A 27,100-nucleotide genomic window follows, 5' to 3' on the forward strand; every position below is an offset into this window, starting at 1 on the left:
TTAACAGTAACTGCCTCTCACTGATGGTACTGTGACTCTTTCCTGCTCCTTTAAGCTCTTCTGTCATTTTAAAATACTATTACTACAAGAGTAATACTTTGTTCATCCAAAAAAGTTAATATTTATTAGTATATCAATGGGTAAGTTTAACAGCAAGGTAAAGAGGTTCAATTTCCAGTACAGATTAAACATACCTCATCAGCCAGGCACGGTGGTTACGCCTGTAATCCCAGCACTTTGGGAGGCTGAGGCCGGCAGATCACCTGAGGTCAGGAGTTCAAGACCAGCCTGGCCAAGATGGTGAAACCCCATCTCTAATAAAAATACAAAAATTAGCTGGGCATGGTGGTGGGCGCCTGTAATCCCAGCTACTCGGGAGGCTGAGGCAGAAGAATCGCTTGAATCCAGGAGGCAGAGGCTGCAGTGAGAAAAGATCATGCCACCGCACTCCAGCCTGGGCAACAAGAGTGAAACTCTGCCTCAAATAAATAAACAAGCAAGCATCTCTAATCAAAATATCAGAAATGCTCCAAAATCTATATATTTTTTGATGACCAACATGATGCCAAAAGCAGAAAATTCCACACCTGACCTCGTGACACGTCATGGTCAAAATTCAGTCAAAACTTTGTTTCATGTAGAAAAATTATTAAAATAGGCCGGGTGCGGTGGCTCACGCCTGTAATCTCAGCACTTTGGGAGGCCGAGGTGGGCAGATCATGAGGTCAGGAGATGGAGACCATCCTGGCTAACACAGTGAAACCCGTCTCTACTAAAAATACAAAAAAATTAGCTGGGCTTGGTGGCACACACCTGTAATCCCAGCTACTCAGGAGGCTGAGGCAGGAGAATGGTGTGAACCTGGGAGGCAGAGGTTGCAGTGGGCCAAGATCGTGCCACTGCACTCCAGTCTGGGTGACAGAGCAAGACTCTGTCTCAAAAAAAAAAAAAAAAAGAAGAAAAAGAAAAATAGTTAAAACATTGTATAAATATTTAAAATATTGTATAAGATTACCTTCAGGCTGTGAGTATATGGTGTGTAGAAAACAAACAAATTACAAGTTTAGACTTGGGTCTCACCCCCAAGATTACTTGTTATATATATGCAAATACTCCAAAATCTGAAAAAATCCTAATTCTAAAAGACTTCTGGTACCAAGCATTTCAGATAAGGGATACTTAACCTGTAATAGTGAATCAGATTATTGACACAAAAACTTTTCTCACTGAGGAAAATTTAGAAAACATGATAAGTTGAGGGTGGAGGCAAGGTAACTGAAAAGCATTAGAAAACTTAAGGGGCAGTTAAGAATAAAGATCCAAAAGAAGGGTATCCAGACAAGTCAGTCAGGTATGTGGGGCAACTTCTTCCTGGAGGGTATCCAAAAGAGGTCACTGATCAGTTGAGAAATGAAACAGCTTTTCTCAGCCTCACAGGGTAAGGGAGACAAAAAAGAGTTCAGGTCCAGTAAAGGTAGAGAGCATAGAAAAATCCCATGCCCTTCAAGTAGAGACTCCAAAAGAAGAATTTCAGTACAGAACTGGAAATAATTTTAAGAAGTGGAGGAAAGCATACCAAATTTGGAAAAAAAAAAAAGAAAAGCAAATTACAGATCTAGAAAATACAACCACCAAATTAATAACTCCTTGGATGGGGTTTAGCAGCTGATTTGATATCCTATATTGAGATTTATACCATAAAAGGGAGATGGAAAAAAAAGAAAAATTAAAAAAATAAAGAGATTTAGTTAATTAAAAGATAGATGAGAATAATTTATCCAACATTAAAGTTCGGAAAGACAAAAAAGAATGTGAAGAGATGTAAAGGACAAAGCAAGAAAAGTCCAATAAATGAGTAAAGAGAAAGAATGAGTTAGGCCAGGCGCGGTGGCTCACGCCTGTAATCCCAGCACTTTGGGAGGCCGAGGCGGGCGGATCACGAGGTCAGGAGATCGAGACCATCCTGGCTAACACGGTGAAACCCCGTCTCTACTAAAAATGCAAAAAAATTAGCCGGGCGAGGCGGCGGGCGCCTGTAGTCCCAGCTACTCGGGAGGCTGAGGCAGGAGAATGGCGTGAACCCGGGAGGCGGAGCTTGCAGTGAGCCGAGATCGCGCCATTGCACTCCAGCCTGGGCGACTAAGCGAGACTCTGTCTCATAAAAAAAAAAAAAAAAAAAAAAAAAAAAAAAAAAAGAATGTGTTAGAGAAAATATTTGAGGAAATAATAACAGGGAATTTTCCAAAACTGATAAAAGATATCAAACCACAGATCCAAGCAGCCCAACAAACTTTAAGAGGATAAATTGTTTAAAAACAATTACATCTGGTCCTAGTCACATTATAGTAAAAACTCCTGAAAATTAAAAAGAGAAAGAACAAAATAAAGATATCTTAAAAGCAACTAAACTCTTCCCACCACCAAATGTTACCTTCAAAGAACCAGTAACTAGACTGATAGCTAACATCTCAACTGTAGATAATGGAACGATCTTCAAAAAAACTTAATTAAAAAAAAATCTACCAACTGGAATTCCATACCCAGCAAAAATATAAATGAAAGCAAATCCTTAATAAAATAACAGATCTAGGTTATCATCACCAATGGCCACTAACATCACAAAACAGTTATATTTGGATAATATATGCCTCTGGTGGAAGTACACATCACCACCTAAGAAGTATTTTTTCTAAAATACTAGAGGCGGGCGTGGTGGCTAATGCCTGTAATCCCAGCACTTTGGGAGGCTGAGGCGGGTGGATCACCTGAGGTCAAGAGTCTGAGATCAGCCTGGCCAACATGGTGAAACCCTGCCTCTACTAAAAATACAAAAATTAGATGGGCGTGGTGGCATGCACCTGCAATCCCAGCTACTTGGGGAGGCAGAGGAAGGAGAATCGCTTGAACCTGGGAGGTGGAGGTTGCAGTGAGCCAAGATCATGCCACTGCACTCCAGCCGGGGTGACAGAGTGAGACTCAGTCCAAAAAAGAAAAGTACTGAATAGAATCTGATCATGCTGCTAGATTTAAATGACAATTTTTAGGAAATTCAGGAATAAAGGAAGATATTTAATAAACTATACGTATGCAATTAGCATATTCCAGGATATGGGGCCCTATTAGAACAAATAATCTGGTTTCTTCAACAACAAAAGGTAAGGAGGTGGGTGGCTATAGATTAAGAGACTCAAAAGGCATATCAACCAAGTGTAACACATAGAAATCAGGCCAGGTGCAACAGCTCATGCCTGTAATCCCGACTCATTGGGAGGCTAAGGCAGAAGGATCGCTTGAGTTCAGGTATTTCAGACCAGCCTGGGCAACCTGGTGAACCCTCATCTCTACAAAAAAAAAAATACAAAAATTAGCTGGGCATGGTGGTGCATCCCTATAGCCCAAGCTACTTGGGAGGCTGGGGTGGGAGGATCATTTGAGACCAGGAGGTCAAGGCTGCAGCCTGGATGACAGAGTGAGACCCTGTCTCAAAAATAACAACAATAATAATAATAAATTTTTGGCAATAAACCTTAAAGTTTGGATAAAATTAAGACATTCATAGAAAAATAAAACTTTTCAAACTCACAGAACTAAAAAATCTGAATGGTCCTGTAATGATTAAAGAAATTAAACATGTAATTTAAAACCTTCCTACAAAGACAATTTCAAGCCCAGATGGCTTTACCAGAAAATTCTATTACATACATAAGGAAAAAACAATAATCTTGCAAAAATTTTTGCAGAAAATACAATAATAGGATATACTCCCCAATTCACTTTATGAAGCCAACAAACTTTGATACCAAAACCTAACAAGGACACTTAGAGAAAGAAAATGTTCAGGCCAATCTCACTCACAAGTATAGATGTAAAAATTGCACACACAAGAGCAGCAATTTTATCCACTAACATATAAAACGAATAACCACATCTCCACCAAATTGTGCTTAGACCAAGAATGGGGAATTGATTTAACACCCAAATTTCAATAATTCACATAATTGACACACTGTGAGGAGAGAAAAAGAAAAACATATCCCATTACTCACCAGAGAAATGCAAATTAAGGTCACAATGAGATAGATACTACGATTATCAAAAAAGCTAAAATTAAAAGACTGACAATACCAAGAACTGATAAGAACATAAAGCAACTGGAAATCTCAAACAAGGATGGAAGGTGGTGTAAACTGATACAGCCACCTTGGAAAATTCTTTGGTATTAGTCACTCGAGTTGAACATCCATATACTTTATGGCCTCACAATTCCACTCCAGAGTATATACCCAATATAAATGTATATATATGCATACCAGGACATATGTGCAGAACTATTCAAGGCAACATTACTTGGTAATAGTAAAAAAATCTGAAAACAGCGAAAGATCTAGAAGAGTCAACAAAATACTGAAGGAGCAGAACAAAGGTGGAAGACTGATACTCCTCAACTTCAAGACTTATTATGAAACTACAATAAATCAGGCGGGGAACAGTGGCTCATGCCTGTAAAATCCCAGCACTTTGGGATGCAGAGGTGGGCAGACCATTTGAGCACAGGAGTTTGAGACCAGCCTCAGCAACATGGTGAAACCTTGTCTCTACAAAAAAAAAACAGGTACTGTCACTTTGAAAGACACTGGGCATGGTGGCATATGTGTACAGTCCCAACTATTCAGTAGGCTGAAGGAGAAGAACTGATTGAGCCCAAGGGGTGGAGGCTGCACTGCACTCCAGCCTGGGAGACAGAACGAGACCCTGTCTCAAAAACAAATAAATAAATAAAAAGAAAAAAAATAAAGCTAGGGGAGGGACAGCATTAGGAGAAATATCTAATGTAGATGGCAGGTTGATGGGTGAAGCAAACCACCATGGCATATGTATATCTATGGAACAAACCTGTACATTCTGCACATGTATCCTAGAACTTAAAAGTATTAAAAAAAAAAAAAAAAAAAAAAAAAAAAAAAAAAAAAAAGGCCAGGCATGGTGGCTCACGCCTGTAATCCCAACACTTTGGGAGGCTGAGGCAGGTGGATCACGAGGTCAAGAGATCGAGACCATCCTGGCCAACATGGTGAAACCCCGTCTCTACTAAAAATACAAAAATTAGCTAGGCGTCGTGGCATGTGCCTTAAGTCCCAGCTACTCGGGAGGCTGAGGCAGGAGAATCACTTGAACCCAGGAGGCGGAGGTTGCAGTGAGCCAAGACAGCACCACTGTACTCCAGCCTGGTGACAGAGAATCCATCTCAAAAAAAAAAATAGCTACAGTAAATCAAAGGAGTGTGCTACTGGCCAAAAAACAGACAAATATATCAATGGAACAGAATATAAAGCCCAGAAATAGACTCACATAATACAGTAAACTGATTTCTGACAAAAGAGCAAATGTGTTAAACTGATCTTTGATAAAAGAGCAAATGCAATACAATGGAACAAAGATAGTATTTTCAATAAATGGTACCGGAACAACTGGACACTCACATGCAAAAAAAAAAAAAATTGGATCCAGACACAGACCTTCCACCCTTCACAAAAATTAACTCAAAATGTATTACAGACCTAAATGTAAACCATAAAACTACAAAACCCCTAGAAGACAACGTAGGAGAAAACCTAGACAACATTGGGTATGATGATGACTTTTTAGAACAATATGTAAATGCATTCCAATATCTAAAGGCACTCCAATACACCAGACCTTGGCTATGGTGATGACTTTTTAGACACAATATCTAAAGGCACTGCAATACCAAAGGTATTCCAAACGCAAAATCCATGAAATAAATAATGGATATGCTGGACTTCCTTAAAATTAAATACTTCTGTTCTTTGAAAGACAATGTCAAGTGAATGAGAAAACAAACCACAGACTGTGAGAAAATATTTGCAAATGACACATCTGATAAAAGATCGTTATCCAAAATACACAAAAAACTCTTAAAACCCAGTAAGGGGGCAGCCGACAAGATGGCTGAATAGGAACAGTTCCAGTCTGCAGCTCCCAGCGGGATCAATGCAGAAGGCAGGTGATTTGTGCATTTCCAAGTGAGGTACCCAGCTCATCTCACTGGGGTTGGTTAAACAGTGGGTGCAGCCCATGGAGAGCGAGCAGAAGGAGGACGGGGCATCGCCTCATCCAGGAAGCACAAAGCATTGAGGAACTCCCTCCCCTAGCCAAGGGAAGCCATGAGGGACTGTGCTCTGAGGAATGGTGCATTCTAGCCCAGATACTACACTTTTCCCATGGTCTTCGCAACCCGCAGACCAGGAGATTCCCTCGGGTGCTCCAGCAGGGAACTAGCAGGGCCCCGGGTTTCAAGCACAAAGGACCACAACTCCTCACCAGCAAGAGAACAAAACTGGATGGAGAATAAGTTTGACAAACTGACAGAAGTAGGCTTCAGAAGGTGGGTAATAACAAACTCCCCTAGCTAAGGGAGCATGTTCTAACCCAATGCAAGGAAGCTAAGTACCTTGAAAAAAGGTTAGAGGAACTGCTAACTAGAATAACCAGTTTAGAGAAGAACATAAATGACCTGATGGAACTGAAAAACACAGCAAGGGAACTTTGTGAAGCATACACAAGTATCAACAGCCAAATCGATCAAGTGGAAGAAAAGAATATCATAGACTGAAGATCAACTTAATGAAGTAAGGCATGAAGACAAGAATTAGAGAAAAAAGAATAAAAAGGAATGAACAAAGCCTCCAAGAAATGTGGGACTATGAGAAAAGACCAAACCTACATTTGATTGGTGTACCTGAAAGTGATGGGGAGAATGGAATCAAGTTGGAAAACACTCTTCAGGATATTATCTGGGAGAACTTCCCCAACCTAGCAAGACAGGCCAACATTCAAATTCAGGAAAAAAAGAGACCACCACAAAGATACTCCTCGAGAAGAGCAACCCCGAGACACATAATTGTCAGATTCACCAAGGTTGAAATGAAGAAAAAAATGTTAAGGGCAACCGGAGAGAAAGGTCAGGTTACCCACAAAGGGAAGCCCATCAGACTAACAGCAGATCTCTCGGCAGAAACCTCACAAGCCAGAAGAGAGTGGGAGCCAATTTTCAACATTCTTAAAGAGAAGACTTTTCAGCCCAGAATTTCACATCCAGCCAAACTAAGCTTCATAAGCAAAGGAGAAATAAAATCCTTTATAGACAAGCAAATGCTGAGCAATTTCATCACCACCAGGCCAGCCTTACAAGAGCTCCTGAAGGAAGCACTAAACATGGAAAGGAACAACCAGTACCAGCAACTACAAAAACATGCCAAATTGTAAAGACCATCGACATTATGAAGAAACTGCATCAATTAATGGGGAAAACAACCAGCTAGCATCACAATGACAGGAGCAAATTCACACATAACAATATTAACCTTAAATGTAAACAGGCTAACTGCCCCAATTAAAAGACACAGACTGGCAAATTGGATAGACTCATGACTCATTGATGTGCTGTATTCAGGAGACCCATCTCACATGCAAAGACACACATAGGCACAAAATAAAGAGATGAAGGAATATTTACCAAGCAAATGGAAAGCAAAAACAAGCAGGGGTTACAATCCTAGTCTCTGATAAAACAGACTGTAAATCAACAAAGATCAAAAGAGACAAAGGCCATTACATAATGGTAAAGGGATCAATGCATCAAGATGAGCTAACTATCCTAAATACATATGCAGCTAATACAGGAGCACCCGGATTCATAAAGCAAGTGCTTAGAGACCCACAAAGAGACTTAGACTCCCATACAATAATACTGGGAGACTTTAACACCCCACTGTCAATATTAGACAGATCAACGAGACAGAAAATTAACAAGGATATTCAGGACTTGAACTCAGCTCTGGACCAAGTGGACCTAATAGACATCTACAGAACTCTCCACCCCAAATCAACAGAATATACACTCTTCTCAGTACCACATCACACTTACTCTAAAATTGACCATATAATTGGAAGTAAAACACTCCTCAGCAAATGCAAAAGAATGGAAATCATAACAAACAGTCTCTCAGACCACAGTGCAATCAAATTATAACTCAGGATTAAGAAACTCACTCAAAACTGCACAACTACAGGGAAACTGAACAACCTGCTCCGGAATGACTACTGCGTAAATAATGAAATTAAGGCAGAAATAAGTTCTTTGAAACCAATGAGAACAAAGACACAACGTACCAGAATCTCTGGGACACAGCTGAAACAGTGTTTAGAGGGAAATTTATAGCACTAAATGCCCACAAGAGAAATCAGGAAAGAGCTAAAATTGACACTCTACCATCACAATTAAAAGAACTGGAGAAGCAAGAGCAAACAAACTCAAAAGCTAGCAGAAGACAAGAAATAACTAAGATCAGAGCAGAACTGAAGGAGATAGAGACACGAAAAACCCTTCAAAAAAATCAATGAATCAAGAAGCTGGTTTTTGAAAAGATCAACAAAATAGACTGCTAGCAAGACTAATAAAGAGGAAAAGAGAGAAGAATCAAATAGACACAATAAAATATGATAAAGGGGATATCACCACTGATCCAACAGAATTACAAACTACTATCAGAGAATACTAGAAACACCGCTACATAAATAAACTAGAAAATCTATTAGAAATGGATAAATTCCTGGACACATACACCCTCCCAAGTCTAAACCAGGAAAAAGTAGAATCCCTGGATAGATCAATAACAAGCTCTGAAATTGAGGCAGTAATTAATAGCCTACCAACCAAAAAAAGCTCAGGACCAGACAGATTCACAGCCAAATTCTACCAGAGGTACAAAGAGGAGCTGGTACCATTCATTCTGAAACTATTCCAAACAACAGAAAAAGAGGGATTCCTCCCTAACTCATTTTACGAAGCCAGCATCATCTTGATACCAAAACGTGGCAGACACAACAACAAAAAAAGAAAATTTCAGGCCAATATCCCTGATGAACATCAATGTGAAAATCCTCAATAAAATACTGGCAAACCAAATCCAGCAGCACATCGAAAAGCTTATCCACCACGATCAAGTCAGTTTCATCCCTAGGATGCAAGGCTGGTTCAACATACGCAAATCAATAAATGTAATCCATCACGTGAACAGAACCAATGACAAAAACCACATGATTATCTCAATACATGCAGAAAAGACCTTCAACAAAATCCAACAGCCCTTCATGCTAAAAACGCTCAATAAACTAGGTATTGGTGTAACGTATCTCAAAACAATAAGAGCTATTTATGACAAACCCACAGCCAATATCATACTGAACAGGCAAAAACTGGAAGCATTCCCTTTGAAATTCAGCACAAAACAAGGATGCCCTCTCTTACCACTCTTATTCAACATAGTATTGGAAGTTCTGGCCAGGGCAATCAGGAAAGAGAAAAAAATAAAGGGTATTCAAATAGGAAAAGGGAACATCAAATTGTCTGTTTGCAGATGACATGATTGTATATTTAGAAAACCCCATCGTCTCAACCCAAAGTCTCCTTAAGCTGATAAGCAACTTCAGCAAATTCTCAGGATACAAAACCAATGTGCAAAAATCAAAAGCATTCCTATACACCAATAATAGACAAACAGAGAGCTAAATCATGAGTGAACTCCCATTCACAATTGCTACAAAGAGAATAAAATACCTAGGAATACAACTTACAAGAGATGTGAAGAACCTCTTCAAGGAGAACTACAAACCACTGGTAAAGGAAATGAGAAAGGACACAAACAAATGGAAAAACATTCCATGCTCATGGATAGGAAGAATCATATCGTGAAAATGGCCATACTGCCCAAAGTAATTTATAGATTCAATGCTATCCCCATCAAGCAACCACTGACTTTCTTCACAGAATTAGAAAAAACTACTTTAAATTTCATATGGAACCAAAAAAGAGCCTGTATAGCCAAGACAATCTTAGGTAAAACGAATAAAGCTGGAGGCATCACTCTGCCTGACTTCAAACTATATTACAAGGCTTCAGTAACCAAAACAGCATGGTACTGGTACCAAAACAGATATATAGACAAATAGAACAGAACAGAGGCCTCAGAAATAACACCACACATCTACAACCATCTGATCTTTGACAAACCTGACAAAAACAAGCAATGGGAAAGGATTCCCTGTTTAACAAATGATGTTGGGAAAACTGGCTAGCCATATGCAGAAAACTGAAACTGGACCCCTTCCTTACACCTTATACAAAAAATTAACTCAAGATGGGCTAAAGACTTAAACGTAAGACCTAAAACCATAAAAACCCTAGAAGAAAATCTAAGCAATTCCATTCAGGACATAGGCATAGGCAAAGACTTCACGACTAAAACACCGAAAGCAATGGCAACAAAAGCCAAAATTGACATATGAGATCTAATTAAACTAAGGAGCTTCTGCACAGCAAAAGAAACTATCATCAGAGTGAACAGGCAACCGACAGAATGGGAGAAAATTTTTACTATCTATCCATCTGACAAAGGGCTAATACCCAGAATCTACAAAGAACTTAAATTTACAAGAAAAAAAAATCCCATCAAAAAGTGGGCGAAGTATATGAACAGACACTTCTCAAAAGCAGACATTTATGCAGCCAAGAAACATACGAAAAAAAGCTCATTATCACTGGTCATTAGAGAAATGCAAATCAAAACCACAATGAGATACCATCTCATGACAGTTAGAATGCCCATCATTAAAAAGTCAGGAAACAACAGATGCTGGAGAGGATGTGGAGAAATAGGAACACTTTTACACTGTTGGTGGGAGTGTAAATTAGTTCGATTGTGGAAGACAGTGTGGCAATTCCTCAAGGATCTAGAACCAGAAATACCATTTGACCCAGCAATCCCACTACTGGCTATATACCCAAAGGATTATAAATCATTCTATAAAAACACAAGCACACGTATGTTTATTGCAGCACTGTTCACAACAGCAAAGACTTGGAACCAACCCAAACGCACATCAGTGATAGACTGGATAAAGAAAATGTGGCACATATACACCATGTAATACTATGCAGCCATAAAAAAGGATGAGTTCATGTCCTTTGCAGGGACATCGATGAATCCAGAAACTATCATTCTCAGCAAACTAACACAAGAACAGAAAACCAAACACCACATGTTCTCACTCATTAGTGGGAGTCAAACAATGAGAACACATGGACACAGGGAGGGGAACATCACACATCAGGGCCTTTTGGGGGGTTGGAGGCCGGGGAGCTGGGGGAGGGATAGCATTAGGAGGAACACCTAATGTGGAAGACAGGTTGATGTCATCATGGTAAACCACATGTATACCTATGTAACAACCCAGCACATTCCGCACATATATCCCAGGGCCTAAAGTATAATCAAAAAATTTTAAAATATTAATAAGAACACAAACAACCCTATTAAAAACAAAAATGGGCCAAAGACCTTAACGGATACCTCACTAAAGAAGATACACAACTGGCAAATAAGCATATGAAAAGATGAAGGACAGGTGTGCTGGTTCCCTCCTGTAATCCTAGTGCTTTGGGAGACTGTGGCGGGAAGACCACTTGAGACGAGGAGTTCAAGACCAGCCTGGGCAACATGGTGAGACCCCCATCTTGACAACAACAAAAAAGCCAGGTGCAGTGGCTCACACCTATAATCTCAGCACTTTGCAAGGCTGGGAAGGGAAGATCACTTGAGGTCAGGAGTTCGAGACTAGCCTGGGAAACATAGTGAGATCCTGCCTCTACAAAAAAAAAAAAAATTAAAAGCAAAGATGCTCCACATCACATGTCATCAGGAAAATGCTAATTAAAACAATGATAAGATACCACTATACACTTATTGGAACAACCAAAATTTAGAATACTGACCACACCAAATGTGGCAAGGATATGGTGCAACAGGAACTCTCATTCATTGCTAGTTAAAATGCAAAATGGTATTGTCACTTTGGAAGATGAGTTTCTTACAAAATTAAACATATTCTTTCCATATAATCAAGTAACTGCACTCCTTGGTATTTAAAATTTAATTTAATTAAAACTTACGATCACACGAAAACCTGCACACAGATGTTTACTGCAGCTTTATTCATAATTGCCAAAACTTGGAAGCAACCAAGATGTCCCTGAGTAAGTTAGTGGATAAAATGTAGTACATCCAGACAACAGAATATTATTCAGTACTAAAATGAAATGAGCCTGGCCAGGCACAGTGGCTCACACCTGTAATCCCAATACTCTGGGAGGTCAACATGGGCGGATCACCTGAGGTCAGGTGTTCCAGACCAGCCTGGCCAACATGGCAGAACTCCGTCTCGACAAAAAATACAAAAATTAGCCAGGCATGGTGGCGCATGCCTGTGGTCCCAGCTACTCAAGAGGCTGAGGCACAAGAATCGCTTGAACTCAGGACAGGGAGGTTGCAGTGAGCCATGATTGCACCTCTGCACTCCAGCCTGGGCTGGGTGACAGAGTGAGACTCTGTCTCGAAAAAAAAAGAAAAATACAAAAATCAGTCAGACATGGTGGCGCAGGGCTATAATCCCAGCTACTTGGGAGGCTGAGGCACAAGAATTGCTTGAACCCAGGAGATGGAAGTTACAGTGAGCAGAGACTGGGCCACTGCACTCCAGCCTGGATGGCAGAGCTAGACTCTGTTTCAAATCAATCAATCAATCAATCTATCTATCTATCTATCAGATAATGTATACAAAGTTTACATTTTTTCCTTTCTCATTCAGTCCTTCAAGAAATATGATTTTCCTATTGTTCCAGGCTCTGTGCTAGCCACTGGGATACAAATGAATACTGTTTCACAGAGGAACATAAAAACAAATAAAAATAAATAATTACCAAATTTTATAAATACTACAAAGAGATAGGTGATGTAACAAAAAATTATATTAGGTGTTTTTGACCTAGTCAGAGAGATTAGGAAAGGCATCCAAAGAGCAGTGACCACATTGCTGAGCTCCAAAGAATAAGTAGGCCATTAACTAGGTGAAGAGAAGAATAGGTATTCACAAAGCCTGGACTAGACAGAGGAAGTCTTTCCATAAGATACCCAATATCTCTGGAGTGGAAAGAATAAGGAGCAGCCTGTAATTCATATATCTCTTTGTACTATGCATGCAGTTTTGTTATTACTCATCTTTGTTAATTGTTTCTATGTTCTCCTGTGAGACAATATTCTGTTGTATCCCATGCCTAGCAGAGAGTCTGGAACAGTAAGACCTGAAAGGTAGTTTGAGGGTCAGACAATGCAGGCATATCTTAAGAGCCCTTGAGATGGCTGAAAGAGAAAAGGTAACAAACTGATCTGTATTGTAGCTCAAAAAAAACCACTCCAACTACAGTACAGAGAGTTAAGTTGTAGGAAAACAAGAACGAATGTCGATAGAGCAGTTAGGAGCTACTGCTGAAGTTCAGGCAAAAATAATGATAGTTGGGATCAGCATAATGAAGTTAAGAGATTCGTTCCATGGAAAAACCTTTACTGAGGGCCTGCCAAGTGCCAAGCACTATCACAAGTGCATAAATAGAGCAAAAAGACAAAATAAGCAAAAAAAGACAAAAATTCCTGCCCTTGTTGGGTTTATATTCTAGTGGGAAGAGACAGAAAAATAAATAAGTGAAATATCACTTTGTTCAGATGGTTATACACACTATGGAGAAAAATAAGGTAGTAAAGGGGAAGTAGGAGGGATTGTCTCACTGCCCAAAGAATCAGAAAGGGATAGATTCTGGGCAAAGGAAGGATGACTCAGGAGTCCTGGACTTCTTACAATGACTAACATAAACAGGGCTCAAAGGCATAAGAATATCTGCCCTGATGGTTCCAAAACAGACAGTGACAGTAGTGAGGTGTAGGGGAAGAGGGAAGGCTAAGGAACATGCCAAGAGATGCAGAGTTCTGCGGCCTTTCCTTTCCTCCTGCCAATGATGATGTAGAAGCCCAGAGGAAGAAGAGCCTTACCCAGGGCACTTGAGCTTTTGCATTGCTTGTTGATTCCAGTAGAGAGGAGAAAGTAAGAAAAGAACTGAACTTATATAATAGTTTATTCCCCAATTCCTACCAGTCTGTAAACTCCATGAAGGGAGAAGCTGTATCTTAACCACTATATTCCCATAATCCAGACAAGTACCTGGTACACAGCACTGATGGGATATGTATTGTTGAAAGAATACATGAATAAATGGAGTATTAAATTGAAAGCCAAAGAATCCCTGTATTATCAAGGTAAAGATTTTAAATGTGTTCATATAAATAATTACTAAGTTGGGGTAGCCACAAAACAGCTTTAAGTTAGTAGGAGAGCAGCTTTTGAGTTCTGTTTGATTTTGAATCATAATCAAATTATATTTATTCTTTTTTTTTTTTTTTTTTTTGAGACGGAGTCTCGCTCTGTCGCCCAGGCTGGAGTGCAGTGGCCGGGTCTCAGCTCACTGCAAGCTCCGCCTCCCGGGTTCACGCCATTCTCCTGCCTCAGCCTCCGGAGTAGCTGGGACTACAGGCGCCCGCCACCTCGCCCGGCTAGTTTTTTGTATTTTTAGTAGAGACGGGGTTTCACCATGTTAGCCAGGATGGTCTCGATCTCCTGACCTTGTGATCCGCCCGTCTCGGCCTCCCAAAGTGCTGGGATTACAGGCTTGAGCCACCGCGCCCGGCCAAATTATATTTATTCTTAATAGCTTTTAAATTTGCTATATTCTAAGACTCTTAAAGACAATCACATTTTATAAATTTGCAAGATTTTAAAATATATACTTAGGACTTTTAAAAATAAAAGTTACAAAAACATAAAATTAAACTGAAGTTCAGAAAACGTAATCTTTTCTTTTTTTTTTTTTTTTTTTTTTTTTTTTTTTTTTGAGACGGAGTCTCGCTCTGTCGCCCAGGCTGGAGTGCAGTGGCCGGATCTCAGCTCACTGCAAGCTCTGCCTCCCGGGTTTTTACGCCATTCTCCTGCCTCAGCCTCCCGAGTAGCTGGGACTACAGGCGCCCGCCACCTCGCCCGGCTAGTTTTTTGTATTTTTTAGTAGAGACGGGGTTTCACCGTGTTAGCCAGGATGGTCTCGAACTCCTGACCTCGTGATCCGCCCGTCTCGGCCTCCCAAAGTGCTGGGATTACAGGCTTGAGCCACCGCGCCCGGCCACGTAATCTTTTCTAATTATTTTAGCATGTTTAACAAATGTTAATGCTTTATCCTACAAACTTCTCAACTTTATTATATCACCTTGCTAGCATATCCAGTGAAAAATACGTACATAATATTTTCAAGCAGGAATCTGCAAGCCAGGGGTTTAACAATGCCACTTTGAGCCACTATAGAGCCCTCAGCTGTGTAGATGATAGATACAAATAGATAGATAGAATTACAGTATATATTTTAAAACAAGGATTGCTTTATTCCACATCCAAATAAAGTTTTCTCCATGATTTATATTCTAAAATTTAAATTGCTATTAATTTGTTAAACAAATTACTTATTTAAAAGATACATACCGGGGGGACGGGGAAGGGATTGCATTGGGAGTTATACCTGATGTAAATGACGAGTTGATGGGTGCTGACGAGTTGATGGGTGCAGCACACCAACATGGCACAAGTATACATATGTAACAAACCTGCACCTTATACACATGTACCCTAGAACTTAAAGTATAAAAAAAAAAAAAAAAGATACATACCGTTCTCTTACAAAATCTGCTAGTTCTTTAGTTGATATCTGTCCATGTTTCATATTATGGTAGAGGACATCAAAGCCACTATTTTTTTCCCCCTAAAATGTAAAAAGATTTTTAGTTTCACAAAAAAAAAAAAAAAACAGATAAAAATGACTTGAGAATATAAAAAGCCAACACTAACCAATATGCAATCCTGTGCTCCGGTGAGGTGTTTTTCCTTAATTTAATTATTCTCATTTATTGTATGATTTTAAACAGTATAAAGCAATATTATATGCTTTAATATAGTTTACAATTAACTACATATACATATACCTACATACACACAAATATGCATACACTTTGTAATCACCCATAAAAGTACAATTAATGAAATTAAGTTGTGACCAGGCGCGGTGGCTCACACCTATAATCCCAGCACTTTGGGAGGCCGAGGTGGGTGGATCATGAGGTCAGGAGATCGAGACTATCCTGGCTAACATGGTGAAACCCTGTCTCTACTTAAAATACAAAAAATTAGCCGGGTGTGGTAGAGGGCGCCTGTAGTCCCAGCTACAAGGGAGGCTGAGGCAGGAGAATGGCGTGAACCCGGGAGGCGGAGCTTGCAGTGAGCCGGGATTGCGCCATTGCACTCCAGCCTGGGTGACAGAACTAGACTCCATATCAAAAAAAAAAAAAAAAATTAAGTATGAGGCTGGGCGTGGTAGGGTGGTGGCTCATGCCTGTAATCCAGCATTTTGGGAGGCAGAGGCGGGCAGATCACTTGAGGTCAGGAGTTCTAGACCAGCCTGTCCAGCATGGTGAAATCCCATCTCAGCTAAAAATACAAAAATTAGCCGGGTGTGGTGGCATGCACCTGTAATCCCAGCTATTCAGGAGGGTGAAACAGGAGAATCGCTTGAACCCAGGAGGTGGAGGTTGCAGTGAGCCGAAATCACACCACTGCACTCTAGCCTGGGAGACAGGGTGAGACTCCGTCAAAAAACAAAACAACAAAAAAGTATGAAATTTTAAGGAATATGCGGCATAATTAAGAAAAGATAAACATGAACCTTTCAAAACATATTACCAAATCCCATTTCAATTTAACACACAGTAAGAAATTCCTGATCATTTAATTTAGAGTTTGTGCTTTAAAATTACTAAATCTTGATTTCTGAATTAAGACAGTAAAGTACTTAAGTCATATCAGCACTGAGTATCACAAAATACTTAGATCTTTCAGTCAGTAAACTTAACTTGAGAAATGAGAAAACAGATACAATTTAACAAAAGAGAAGTAACAGGCTATTTTCTAGTTTTTAATTAATAGGATTTTCATTTGTTTGTTTTTGTTTTTGAGACAGTCTCACTCTGTCATCCAGGCTGGAGTGCAGACAAGCAATTATGGCTCACTGCTACCTCCCTGTCCCGGGTTCAAGCGATTCTCGTGCCTCAGCTCCCCGAGTAGCTGGGATTACAGGTGTGCACCACCACGTCCAGCTAATTTTTGTATTTTTAGAAGAGACAGGGTTTTGCCATGTTGGCCAGGCAGGTCTCGAACTCCCAGCCTCAAACAATACACCTGCCTTGGCCTCCCAATGTGCTGGGATTACAGGTGTGAGCTACTGCGCCCAGGCTAATTAATGAGATATTAATAGAATAGATCACTACACAATCCTGGAAAACCTCTACTGCTGTTTAATCCTATGAATCCTAAATTGGTAAATCATAAAGATAACATTAGAAATGTCAATTTGTTCAATGAAATAAAAGACAACCGATACACTAGGTTTAAAAACTCTCTTTACAGGCAGCAGTTTTTATTTTTCTTTAGTGAAAATGAAATAAAGAAGAATGGAATATATTTGTTGGAAAAGCAATACCATAAGCAAGTGTTATATAATCCAAAACTTGATTTTTCCACAGTCCACTGAAAACAGAAAGCATAAGAACTTCCAGCTATGTTGAAGTGTGTCCTGATAAACTCAATGTAGCTAGTAATTAGTTTGCCTACATATCACAAATTAAAATGTCCTATCTGTAACAAGATAATATAAACAGTACCCTTAGCATTTTGAATAACCATTTCCATTTATCAAGAATATAACATAAAACCACAGCCTCTTGTGAATCCAAACATTTTCATTTGGCTTCTGCAACTTTACATGTTTCAGATTTTTTTAGAAGTTTATTGTCAGAGGCTTGTGCCTATAATCCCAGCTACTCCAGAGGCTGAGCAAGGAGGCCTGCTTGAGGCCAGGTGTTCAAGACCAGCCTGGGCAAAGTGAGAACCTGTCTCTAAAAAAAGAAAAAGACAAAGATAAGGGTTTGAAACTTCTCCTTTGGTGAACTTTTTAAGAGTAACAGTAAATTAGACACTAAAAATAAAAAACCTGGATAGCATTCAGTTTTTTTAAAAAAGTTTTTGCAGAAACAAGGTCTCGCTATGTTGCTCAAGCTGGTCTTCCAACTCCTAGCCTCAAACAATCCTCCCACCTTGGCCTCCCAAAGTGCTGGGATTACAGGTGTGAGCCACTGCATGTGGCCAGCATTCACTTTTGGTGAGTCCAAGATTCGAAAAATAGGCAGAAGACAGATTATATATTGTATAATCACATTTCTAATTTAAAAATTGGTTTTACCAAGTTCCATTTTTAATTTTCAAAAAGTTCTTTGGAGGGATAAGAGAAGGGTCAGGAGGTACTATCCTGCAAACACCAATAACATGCCTAACCTCCCTCTCAACTCTAAACCTCCTCAAAAATAAATAAATACTATCACTTCCTACTTTGTCTACATTTTCCTTTTAATTTAGCTCTTATGGACATTTACTAGATAACCCTGGACAAGTCAATGCACAATATAACATTAATATTTTTGATACAGTCTCACTGTCTTGACTTCTCTGAAAAACACCATAAAACATTTCACTAATCCTAAAGATTTTTTTCCTTGAACTGTAGCTACACTTTAATGAGAACTCAACAGACATGCAATGACAGCTCTCCAGTGCCATTGTGGCCTGGAAAACTGCTAGGGAGCTGGAGGTAAAATACAGGCACACTTCATTTTACTGCACTTTGAAAATACTGCATTTTTACAAACTGAAGGTTTGTGGCAATCCTGTGTCAAGCAAGTCTATCAATATCTTTTTTCCAACAGCATGTGCTCACTTCTTCCCTGTGTTAGCATTAGCAATAAAGTATTTTTTAATTAAGGTATATATATATTTGGATAAAATGCTATTGCACTTAATACACCAGTATCATGTAAATAACATAGTGTAAACATAACTTTTACATGCACTGAAAAACCAGGAAAGTTTGTGACTTGCTTCATTGTGGTTGTTTGAATTCAACGCACAATATCTCTAAGGTATGCCTATGTATGCAAGCAATTTTTCTACAAGTATACAGGACATTCTACCATAAGTTACAACCTCTTCTCATCAACATTCTATTTGTACAGTAGTCCCCTCTTCTCCACAGGGGATGTTTCAAGATCCCCACGGGATGCCTGAAACAATGGATAGTCACGAATCCTTTATATACTGGTCACAAACCCTTTATATACTGTTCTTTTTGTAATCTGATAACCAAGATGGCTACTCAGTGATTAACGGGCAGGAAGGGTATACACTATGGATGCCCTGGACAAAGGGATGATTCACATCCCAAGCAGGACACAGTGAGATTTCATCACATTATTCAGAACAGCTCAAACTTTAATGCTTATGAATTATTTCTGGAATTTTCCATTTAATATTTTCAGACTGCAGTTGACCTCAGATCTGAAACTATGGAAAGTGAAATTATGGATAGGGGAAACAACTGTACATTGATATTTTTAGTCATGATCATTAAAGGTACTCTGCAGACCTACTGGCATGATACTGCTAATATAGAAAATTGTGACTAAAATATATAGAACAGCCGGGCGCGGTAGCTCACGCCTGTAATCCCAGCACTTTGGGAGGCCAAGGCGGGTGGATCACCTGAGGTCAGCAGTTTAAGACTAGCCTGGTCAACATGGTGAAACCCCATCCCTACTAAAAATATTTTACAAATTTGCCAGGTGTGGTGGTGTGCCCCTGTAATCCCAGCTATTCAGGAGGCTGAGCCAGGAGAATCACTTGAACCCGGGAGGCAGAGGTTGCAGAGAGCCGAGATCATGCCACTGCATGCCAGCCTGAGCAATACAGTGGGACTGTCTCTAAATAAATAAAAATAAAATAAAGTATGCAGAATAGGCACTCAGAATGATTTGATGCAGGTACAATAGTGACTCAAACATATTTGCTAGTTGACTGAAGGAAAGAAATCTTACTACCTTTCAAAAAATTGTTTTTCTCACCTCTCAGATATTCTTCTCTAATCTTTTATAGTTCACCTCTTCCAGTTAGTTGAATCCTTAAAGCTATCTAAATAAATATTATATGGGTTGAGAAAAAACTACAGAAGCAAACAGTAGTTAAGATAATTTTTAATTTTTATATCTTTTGCGTTTTCTGTAATGTTCTATAAATGAAAGTATTTTTCATTACTTTCGAAATAAACTAAACCAACAATTTCAGTTTTCTCAGCTCTTCAATCTATGCCTGCAAAGAGACAGAAGGCTACTTTCGTAAACTGGCATCTTGTTCACATCAGTACTTAAATCTCCAGTCCTTGTAATTCATAAACAGGAAAAAAAAAAAAAAAAAAAAAACTGGAAGTTCCCACACAAAATGGGAATGATTAAAGAAGATTACAGCCTATCTGGCCAGGTGTGGTGGCTCACACTTGTGATCACAGCACTCTGGGAGGCTGACGCAGGAGGAGCGCTTGAGGCTAAGAGTTTGAGACCAGCCTAAATAACATAGTAAGACCTCGTCGCTACAAAATTTTTTTTTAAAATTAGCCGGGAGTGATGGCATGCACCTGTAGTTCTAGCCACTCCAGAGGCTAAGGCAAGAGGATTCCTGGAGCCCAGGAGCTCAAGACTGTAGTGAGCTCTGATGGTGATGGGGCCACTGCACTCCAGCCTGGGCGACAGAGCGAGACTCCGTCTCAAAAAAAAAAAAAAAAAAAAAATTGGCCGGGCGTGGTGGCTTAAGCCTGTAATCCCAGCACCTTGGGAGGCCGAGATGGGCGGTTCACGAGGTCAGGAGATCGAGACCATCCTGGCTAACACGGTGAAACCCCGTCTCTACTAAAAAATAAAAATAAATAAAAATAACTAGCCGGGCGGGGTGGCGGGCGCCTGCAGTCCCAGCTACTCGGGAGGCTAAGGCAGGAGAATTGCTTGAACCTGGAAGGCGGAGGGTGCAGTGAGCTGAGATCCAGCCACTGCACTCCAGCCTGGGCGACAGAGCGAGACTCCATCTCAAAAAAAGAAAATAATAACAATAATAATAATAAAAGAAACAAATTACAGCCTATCTCCATTCCATGGAAACCTATTCAAATAATGCTTATTCACATGAGAAAAATACCAGACGGTAATACCAACTGAAAATACCAAGACACACAACCACATGGTAGAATTTATCTTGAATTTTGTATTTCTAAAGAAAATTATAAGGGTAGAGGGAGAGGCTATAGGCAATTTGTGTTCCGTATTCTTCTGTGTTTTACCTATCACATGATAATGGTTTTAACTAAAATGGAAAACCATGTACACTTGTGGTTGTTACTTCAACCAACTGAAAACTCACTCTCCTTGGTTTTAAGGCTCCACCACCACCACTAATTTGCTTTACTTATATTTACTTATATTATACCTTCCTATTTTTCCCTAAAGTCAAGCAAACATGCTTGATATATCTCCCATAACCTTCACTCCTGCAAATTCATCAGGGAGCATGGCTATCTCCTCAACTTTATCACACACTTTAACACTTTCCAGTTTAATTCTCTCTGACTCTGGCCATTCCAGCAACATCCTCTAGCACATTTATCAATATAGTAGATATCATTACAGGTCTCAGTTGCTGTCATGCTGTTGTTTTTGTTTCTCCCCACATCACAGCAATTTATACTTATCTTTTTGGACCTGACAGCTACTAAAATTCTTCCAGTTCTAATAATCCTTTTTTTTTTTTTTTTTTGAGATGGAGTCTTGCTCTGTCACCCAACTGGAGTACAGTGGCCCGATCTCAGCTCACTGCAACCTCTGCCTCCTGGGTTCAAGCAATTCTCCTGCCTCAGCCTCCCGAGTAGCTGGGACTACAGGTGCGCACCACCATGCCCAGCTAATTTTTGTATTTTTAGTAGAGACAGGGTTTCACCATGTTGGCCAGGATGGTCTTGATCTCTTGACCTCATGATCTGCCCACCTCGGCCTCCCAAAGTGCTGGGATTACAGGCGTGAGCCACAGCACCTGGCCCAACTCTAATATTCTTTAATGTTTCCACACTAAGAAAACTGAAAGCCAAATCCTTATTCCCCTTCGTTTTTAAGTCTCCATGGGATTCTATTTCCGCTTGAATTTCTAAGGGTGCTTCTGTTAACTATTCTAGAATTATGACATCAGGATGGATAATCTCAGGAGATACCCCAATGACTCAAAAAACTACTTTCAAAGGGTTTATATTAGCCACATGTGCAGGATGATTTAAAGCATAACTGTTCCCTCATCCTTTGCTTAAATAATTTAAGTGGTTCTGAAAGGATTACAGCATTTAGGATTTAATGAGTAGGGCTGAAAAAGAACGCAGACATCAAATTTATATCCTTTCAAATGTCAAAGTTCCTAAAATCCTCCCCCTGAACTGTACATATACAAACTAAATCAGTATCAATTTTCACTTCCAAATTTCTCCTATAATTAAGGCAAAAATATAAAACAAATCACAATCCTTAAAAAATTCTAAGGACCTCACAATAAAATTTAGTGCAATCTAAAACACTATAATTTTGTAATGTCTACTGTCAAGTCTTCTGCATCAAGTTAAATGAATCTGTAGTCTTCAATTTCATAGCTTGTTGCAACTGGAACAAGTTGGGCCTGGCTAACTTGCTAACAGTTATACAATAATACATTTTAACCTAGTGGAGTGTATGTTATTTGGTCTTATCTCTGGAAAACCACCTAAGAAATTGGTAATGGTGATTGCCTTTAGGGAGATCTTGATTACCAGACAAAAAGAGGAAGATTTACTCCCTCTTATACCTTTTAAATATTACTCCACGTAAAATCTGCAAATCTGTTAATGTATAAATATATACAGATACACAGATTTTGTTTTGGTATGTCATCTGATGGGATCATATCCTAAAAGCAGGTATCCCAAACTACAATATTTGGAACTTTCAAGTAATAAAAAGCCTGTATTCTGGGTTTCAAATATGGTCACCTCAACCAATTTGCTAAATATATATATTTTAAAATTTCATGTGGAAACATAACCCCAAAGAATGTGTGTTAGTCTCTCCCCTAGGATACTAAATTTAGATTAGATAATCAAGCATATAATAATATTTTTTATCCCAAAGACCTATTAACAGCAATTCCAGAATTTTAAAATACGTTTTAATTCTCTCAGCTTATCCAAGTAATGATAAATTAAATTTTGGATACATAACCAATGCTCCAATTTAATTTTAAATCAAAATATAACAAACCAATGAAATCAAGTGAAAGGAGACTTCTGTACAGTTAATCAGTAAAAGAAATAAGGAAAAACTTCAGGATAAAAATACCTAATTGTTGTTTGTTCATTTTTGATGTGCTGACTACAGATAACCTCCGGAAAAAGTCACCTAACTAAAAATCTCAGCTCATTACAATGTGATATATACTAAAGAATACTACTGGCTGGGCGCTGCGGCTCAAGCCTGTAATCCCAGCACTTTGGGAGGCCAAGGCGGGCGGATCACGAGGTCAGGAGATCGAGACCATCCTGGCTAACATGGTGAAACCCCGTCTCTACTAAAAATACAAAAACTTAGCCAGGCGTGGTGGCGGGCACCTGTAGTCCTAGCTACTGGGAGGCTGAGGCAGGAGAACAGCTTGAACCCGGGGGGCGGAGCTTGCAGTGAGCCAAGATCACGCCACTGCACTCCAGCCTGGGAAACATCGAGACTCCGTGTCAAAAAAAAAAAGAATACTACTTAGTGTCTTTGGGTGAATGCTTCATATCGTATATAGATTGGGATTACTATGTAAAATGAATATTATAAGCTATTCAACTCAGGTATGTTTTACATACTTATTTGTCCCCCCTTAAGTAATAATTACCTATGAAATGCATTCTTTTAAGGTTTTTTGCTTACTAATCTGGGTTTACATACAAATATAATGCCTTTTTAATTATTATATTGCAATGTTGCTATAATCTCAAGATTATAAACTTGTACTCAATTATTCCTTTGAGAAAGCAGCAGCATAGACACTTCCTCACTGTAATACTGATCAATATCTTTTTAAAGTTACATAATCTTTTACAATATCTTTTCAAAGTTACATAATGTTTAATATGTAAAAACAATTGTTTTACATATTAAAATTGTTTTACATATTAAAAGCAATGGTGTGAATTTCCACTATCAAAATTATCTTTGCTGTCCAATTTTAATTTTGCTGTCCAATTTCAGCTTATCAATGGTGCTATACTTTGTGGCAAAAACTGACTTATCAATAACAAAACACCTGTTCTGTAGAAAGTTTTGAATAATTTTTTCCTTTAAAGTACAGTATTAAGTAAACGAATTTTCAATTTAGCACATAATTTTAATTGACAAAACCCATACTTTAAAGAAAAAGGAAGAATGTGCTGCTTTCAAAAGAGCTTGAAGACAGTTTCAAAGATTCAAATTTTCTTCTAACGAAATGTCACAACAAAAAAGGTTTGTCTTTACATATGTGGGGGAGAAAACAATTAACAGGTTGTTTGATTAGAAACCTAAAATTTTGACTGGGCACAGTGGCTCAGCCCTGTAATCCCAGCACTTTGGGAAGCTGAGGTGGGAGCATGGCTTGAGCCCAGGAGTTCGAGACCAGCCTGGGCAACATAGTGAGATCTCATCTCTACGAATAATTTAAAAATTAGCTGGGCATGGTGGCCTGTACCTGTGGTCCCACCTACTCGGAAGGCTGAGGTGGGAGGATCATTTGAGCTTGGGTGGTCAAAGCTGCAGTGAGCCATGCTCATGCCACAGCATGCCAGCCTGGGCAACACAGTGAGACTGCAACTCAAAAAAAAAAAGAGAAAAGAAGGAAGGAAGGGAGGAAGGGAGGAAGGGAGGAAGGAGAAGGAAGGGAAAGGAAAGGAAAGAAAGACAGACAAGACAGACCTAAAACATTAAAGGTTCCCATTATCTTTTAATTGATGAAAACCATATATATTTATCATGTAGAACATGATGTTTTGAATTTTGCCAATTTTATTTCCTTTTAATAGACCCACTTTAAATGCTAGAGGAAAGAGTTAAATTGCTATCTATGTTAAGGGATTATTTTATAAATGATTCGGAAATACGTGACTTTTTGTTTTCCGTTTTTGAGACAGGGTCTCACTCTGTTGCCCAGGCTGGAGTACAGTGACCAATCATAACTTACTGCAACCTTAAACTCCTGGGCTCAAGCAATCTTCCCGCCTTAGCCTTCCAAGCAGCTGGGACTACAGGCATATGCCACCACATCTGGCTAATTTTTAAAAATTTTTGTAGAGACAAGGTCTACTGTGTTGCCCAGGCTGGTCTCCAAGTCTTGGGCTCAATCCATCCCCCGGCCTCAGCCTCTCAAAGTGCTGGGATTACCCGCGTGAACCACCATGCCCAGTCTACAACGACAACGATCAAATTCTCAAAAGTTAATTATTTAGTTAATTCCTAGAGCTTCCTAGCTCACTGAACCTCCTCGCAGCCCCAATTCCAGACCAGGCAATAAAATAAGATGCAGTCTATTAACTATTTGTTTTCAATAGTGAAAATGAAGGCAAAAACTAGAACACAAATTAGATTTGGAGGTCTCTCCAGAATTCAAATATTGAAGTTTATTCCCATTCCTCTTTTAACGAGAATACCCAAGAAGCACATAAAAATGTGTACAAAGATACTCAGAGAAGTATTATTCATATTAGCCAAAAACACATCAAACAAGGCTATGTTCAAAGCTCAATTAACAGAAAATGAAACATAACTTTTAATGTGAAGGTGTAATTTGGAATTAAGTTAGCAACTTAAAAAACACTGAAGCATCAAAAAAAATGCAAAACATTTATAAGAGCATCAATTTTTAAATGCTCTTTATAAACATTTTATAAATTGCCATTGTAAAACCTAATGCCTAAAATTGACAGGCTAATCCTAAAATTCATGTGGAAATGCAAGTAACCCAGGTAGTCAAAATAATCTAGAAAAAGAAGAAAAACGCTGGAGGACTCATACTTCCTGATTCCAAATTTGCTATACAAAACAAATCTGTAATCCAAACAATAGCAATCCAAGTTGTGTGGTACTGGCTGTTATAAGGACAGACAATGGAACAGAATTGAAAATAGAGAAATAAATCCATACATTTCTGGTCGATTGATATTTGACAATGGTACCACAATTCAACGGGGAAAGAGGAGCCTTTTCAACAAATGGTACTGGGACAACTGGACACACAATTGTAAAAGAATGAAGTTATACCTTTTCCTTGCACCATACACAAAAATTAACTTCGAATGGACCATAGACCTAAACAGAAGAACTGAAACTATAAAACCCTTATAAGAAAACACAGGGAGTAATTTTGGGGTTAGGCAAAGGTTTCCTAGATACAATAAAAGCACAAGTAATAGAAAAAATAGATAAGATGGACTTCACTAAGACTTCATGAGAATTAAAAACTTATGAGTTACTTCAAAGAGCAGCATCAAGAAAATGAAAAGGCAGCCCACAGAATGGGAGAAAATGTTTGCACATTATGTATCAGATAAGGTGTGTATCCAGAATATTAAAAAAAAACTCTTACAACTCAATTATAAAAAGACAACCCAATTTTTAAATGGGCAATTAATCTAAACAGACATGTCTCCAAAGAAAATATAGTAATAGACAATAAGCACACGAAGAGATGCTTGACATCATTAGCTGCGATATCTAGCATCAGAGAAATGCAAATCAAATCACAATAAAATATTAATACTACTTCACGTTCACCCACCATATTATAATAAAAGGGACAAATAAGTGTTGGTGAGCATGTGGAGAGGAACCCTCAGATATTGCTGGTGGGATTGTAAAATGCCACAACCGCTTCAGAATAGTACGGCAGTTCCTCAAAATGTTAAACATAGAGCTACGATTTGACCCAGGAATCCCATTCCCAAAAGAAATGAAAACATACGTTCACACAAAAACTTGTACAAAAATGTTCATGGCAGCATTACTCATAACCCAAAAGTGGGAACAACCAGATGTCCATCACTGATTGGACAAATATTAATAAAATGTGGAATGGAATATTATTTGGC

The 27,100-nt window shown here is 39.0% G+C and overlaps 2 protein-coding genes across 3 annotated transcripts in view; one reads left to right on the top strand and one right to left on the bottom strand.

Annotated features, from left to right (window-relative positions):
- The window catches only part of MRPS27 (mitochondrial ribosomal protein S27), a 1,100,726-nt gene that overhangs the window by 339,162 nt on the left and 734,464 nt on the right, over window positions 1–27,100 (top strand). The window lies entirely within an intron of this gene.
- Window positions 1–27,100, bottom strand: part of FCHO2 (FCH and mu domain containing endocytic adaptor 2) — a 137,665-nt gene that overhangs the window by 108,979 nt on the left and 1,586 nt on the right. For both annotated transcript variants that reach the window (XM_050793539.1, XM_050793538.1), the window contains exon 2: window positions 15,678–15,769. In XM_050793539.1, the coding sequence (XP_050649496.1) occupies window positions 15,678–15,769 (92 nt within the window). The remainder of the gene's footprint in view (window positions 1–15,677; window positions 15,770–27,100) is intronic.

This window comes from Macaca thibetana, chromosome 6 (assembly GCF_024542745.1).
Source record: "Macaca thibetana thibetana isolate TM-01 chromosome 6, ASM2454274v1, whole genome shotgun sequence".
Taxonomy (NCBI): domain Eukaryota; kingdom Metazoa; phylum Chordata; class Mammalia; order Primates; family Cercopithecidae; genus Macaca; species Macaca thibetana.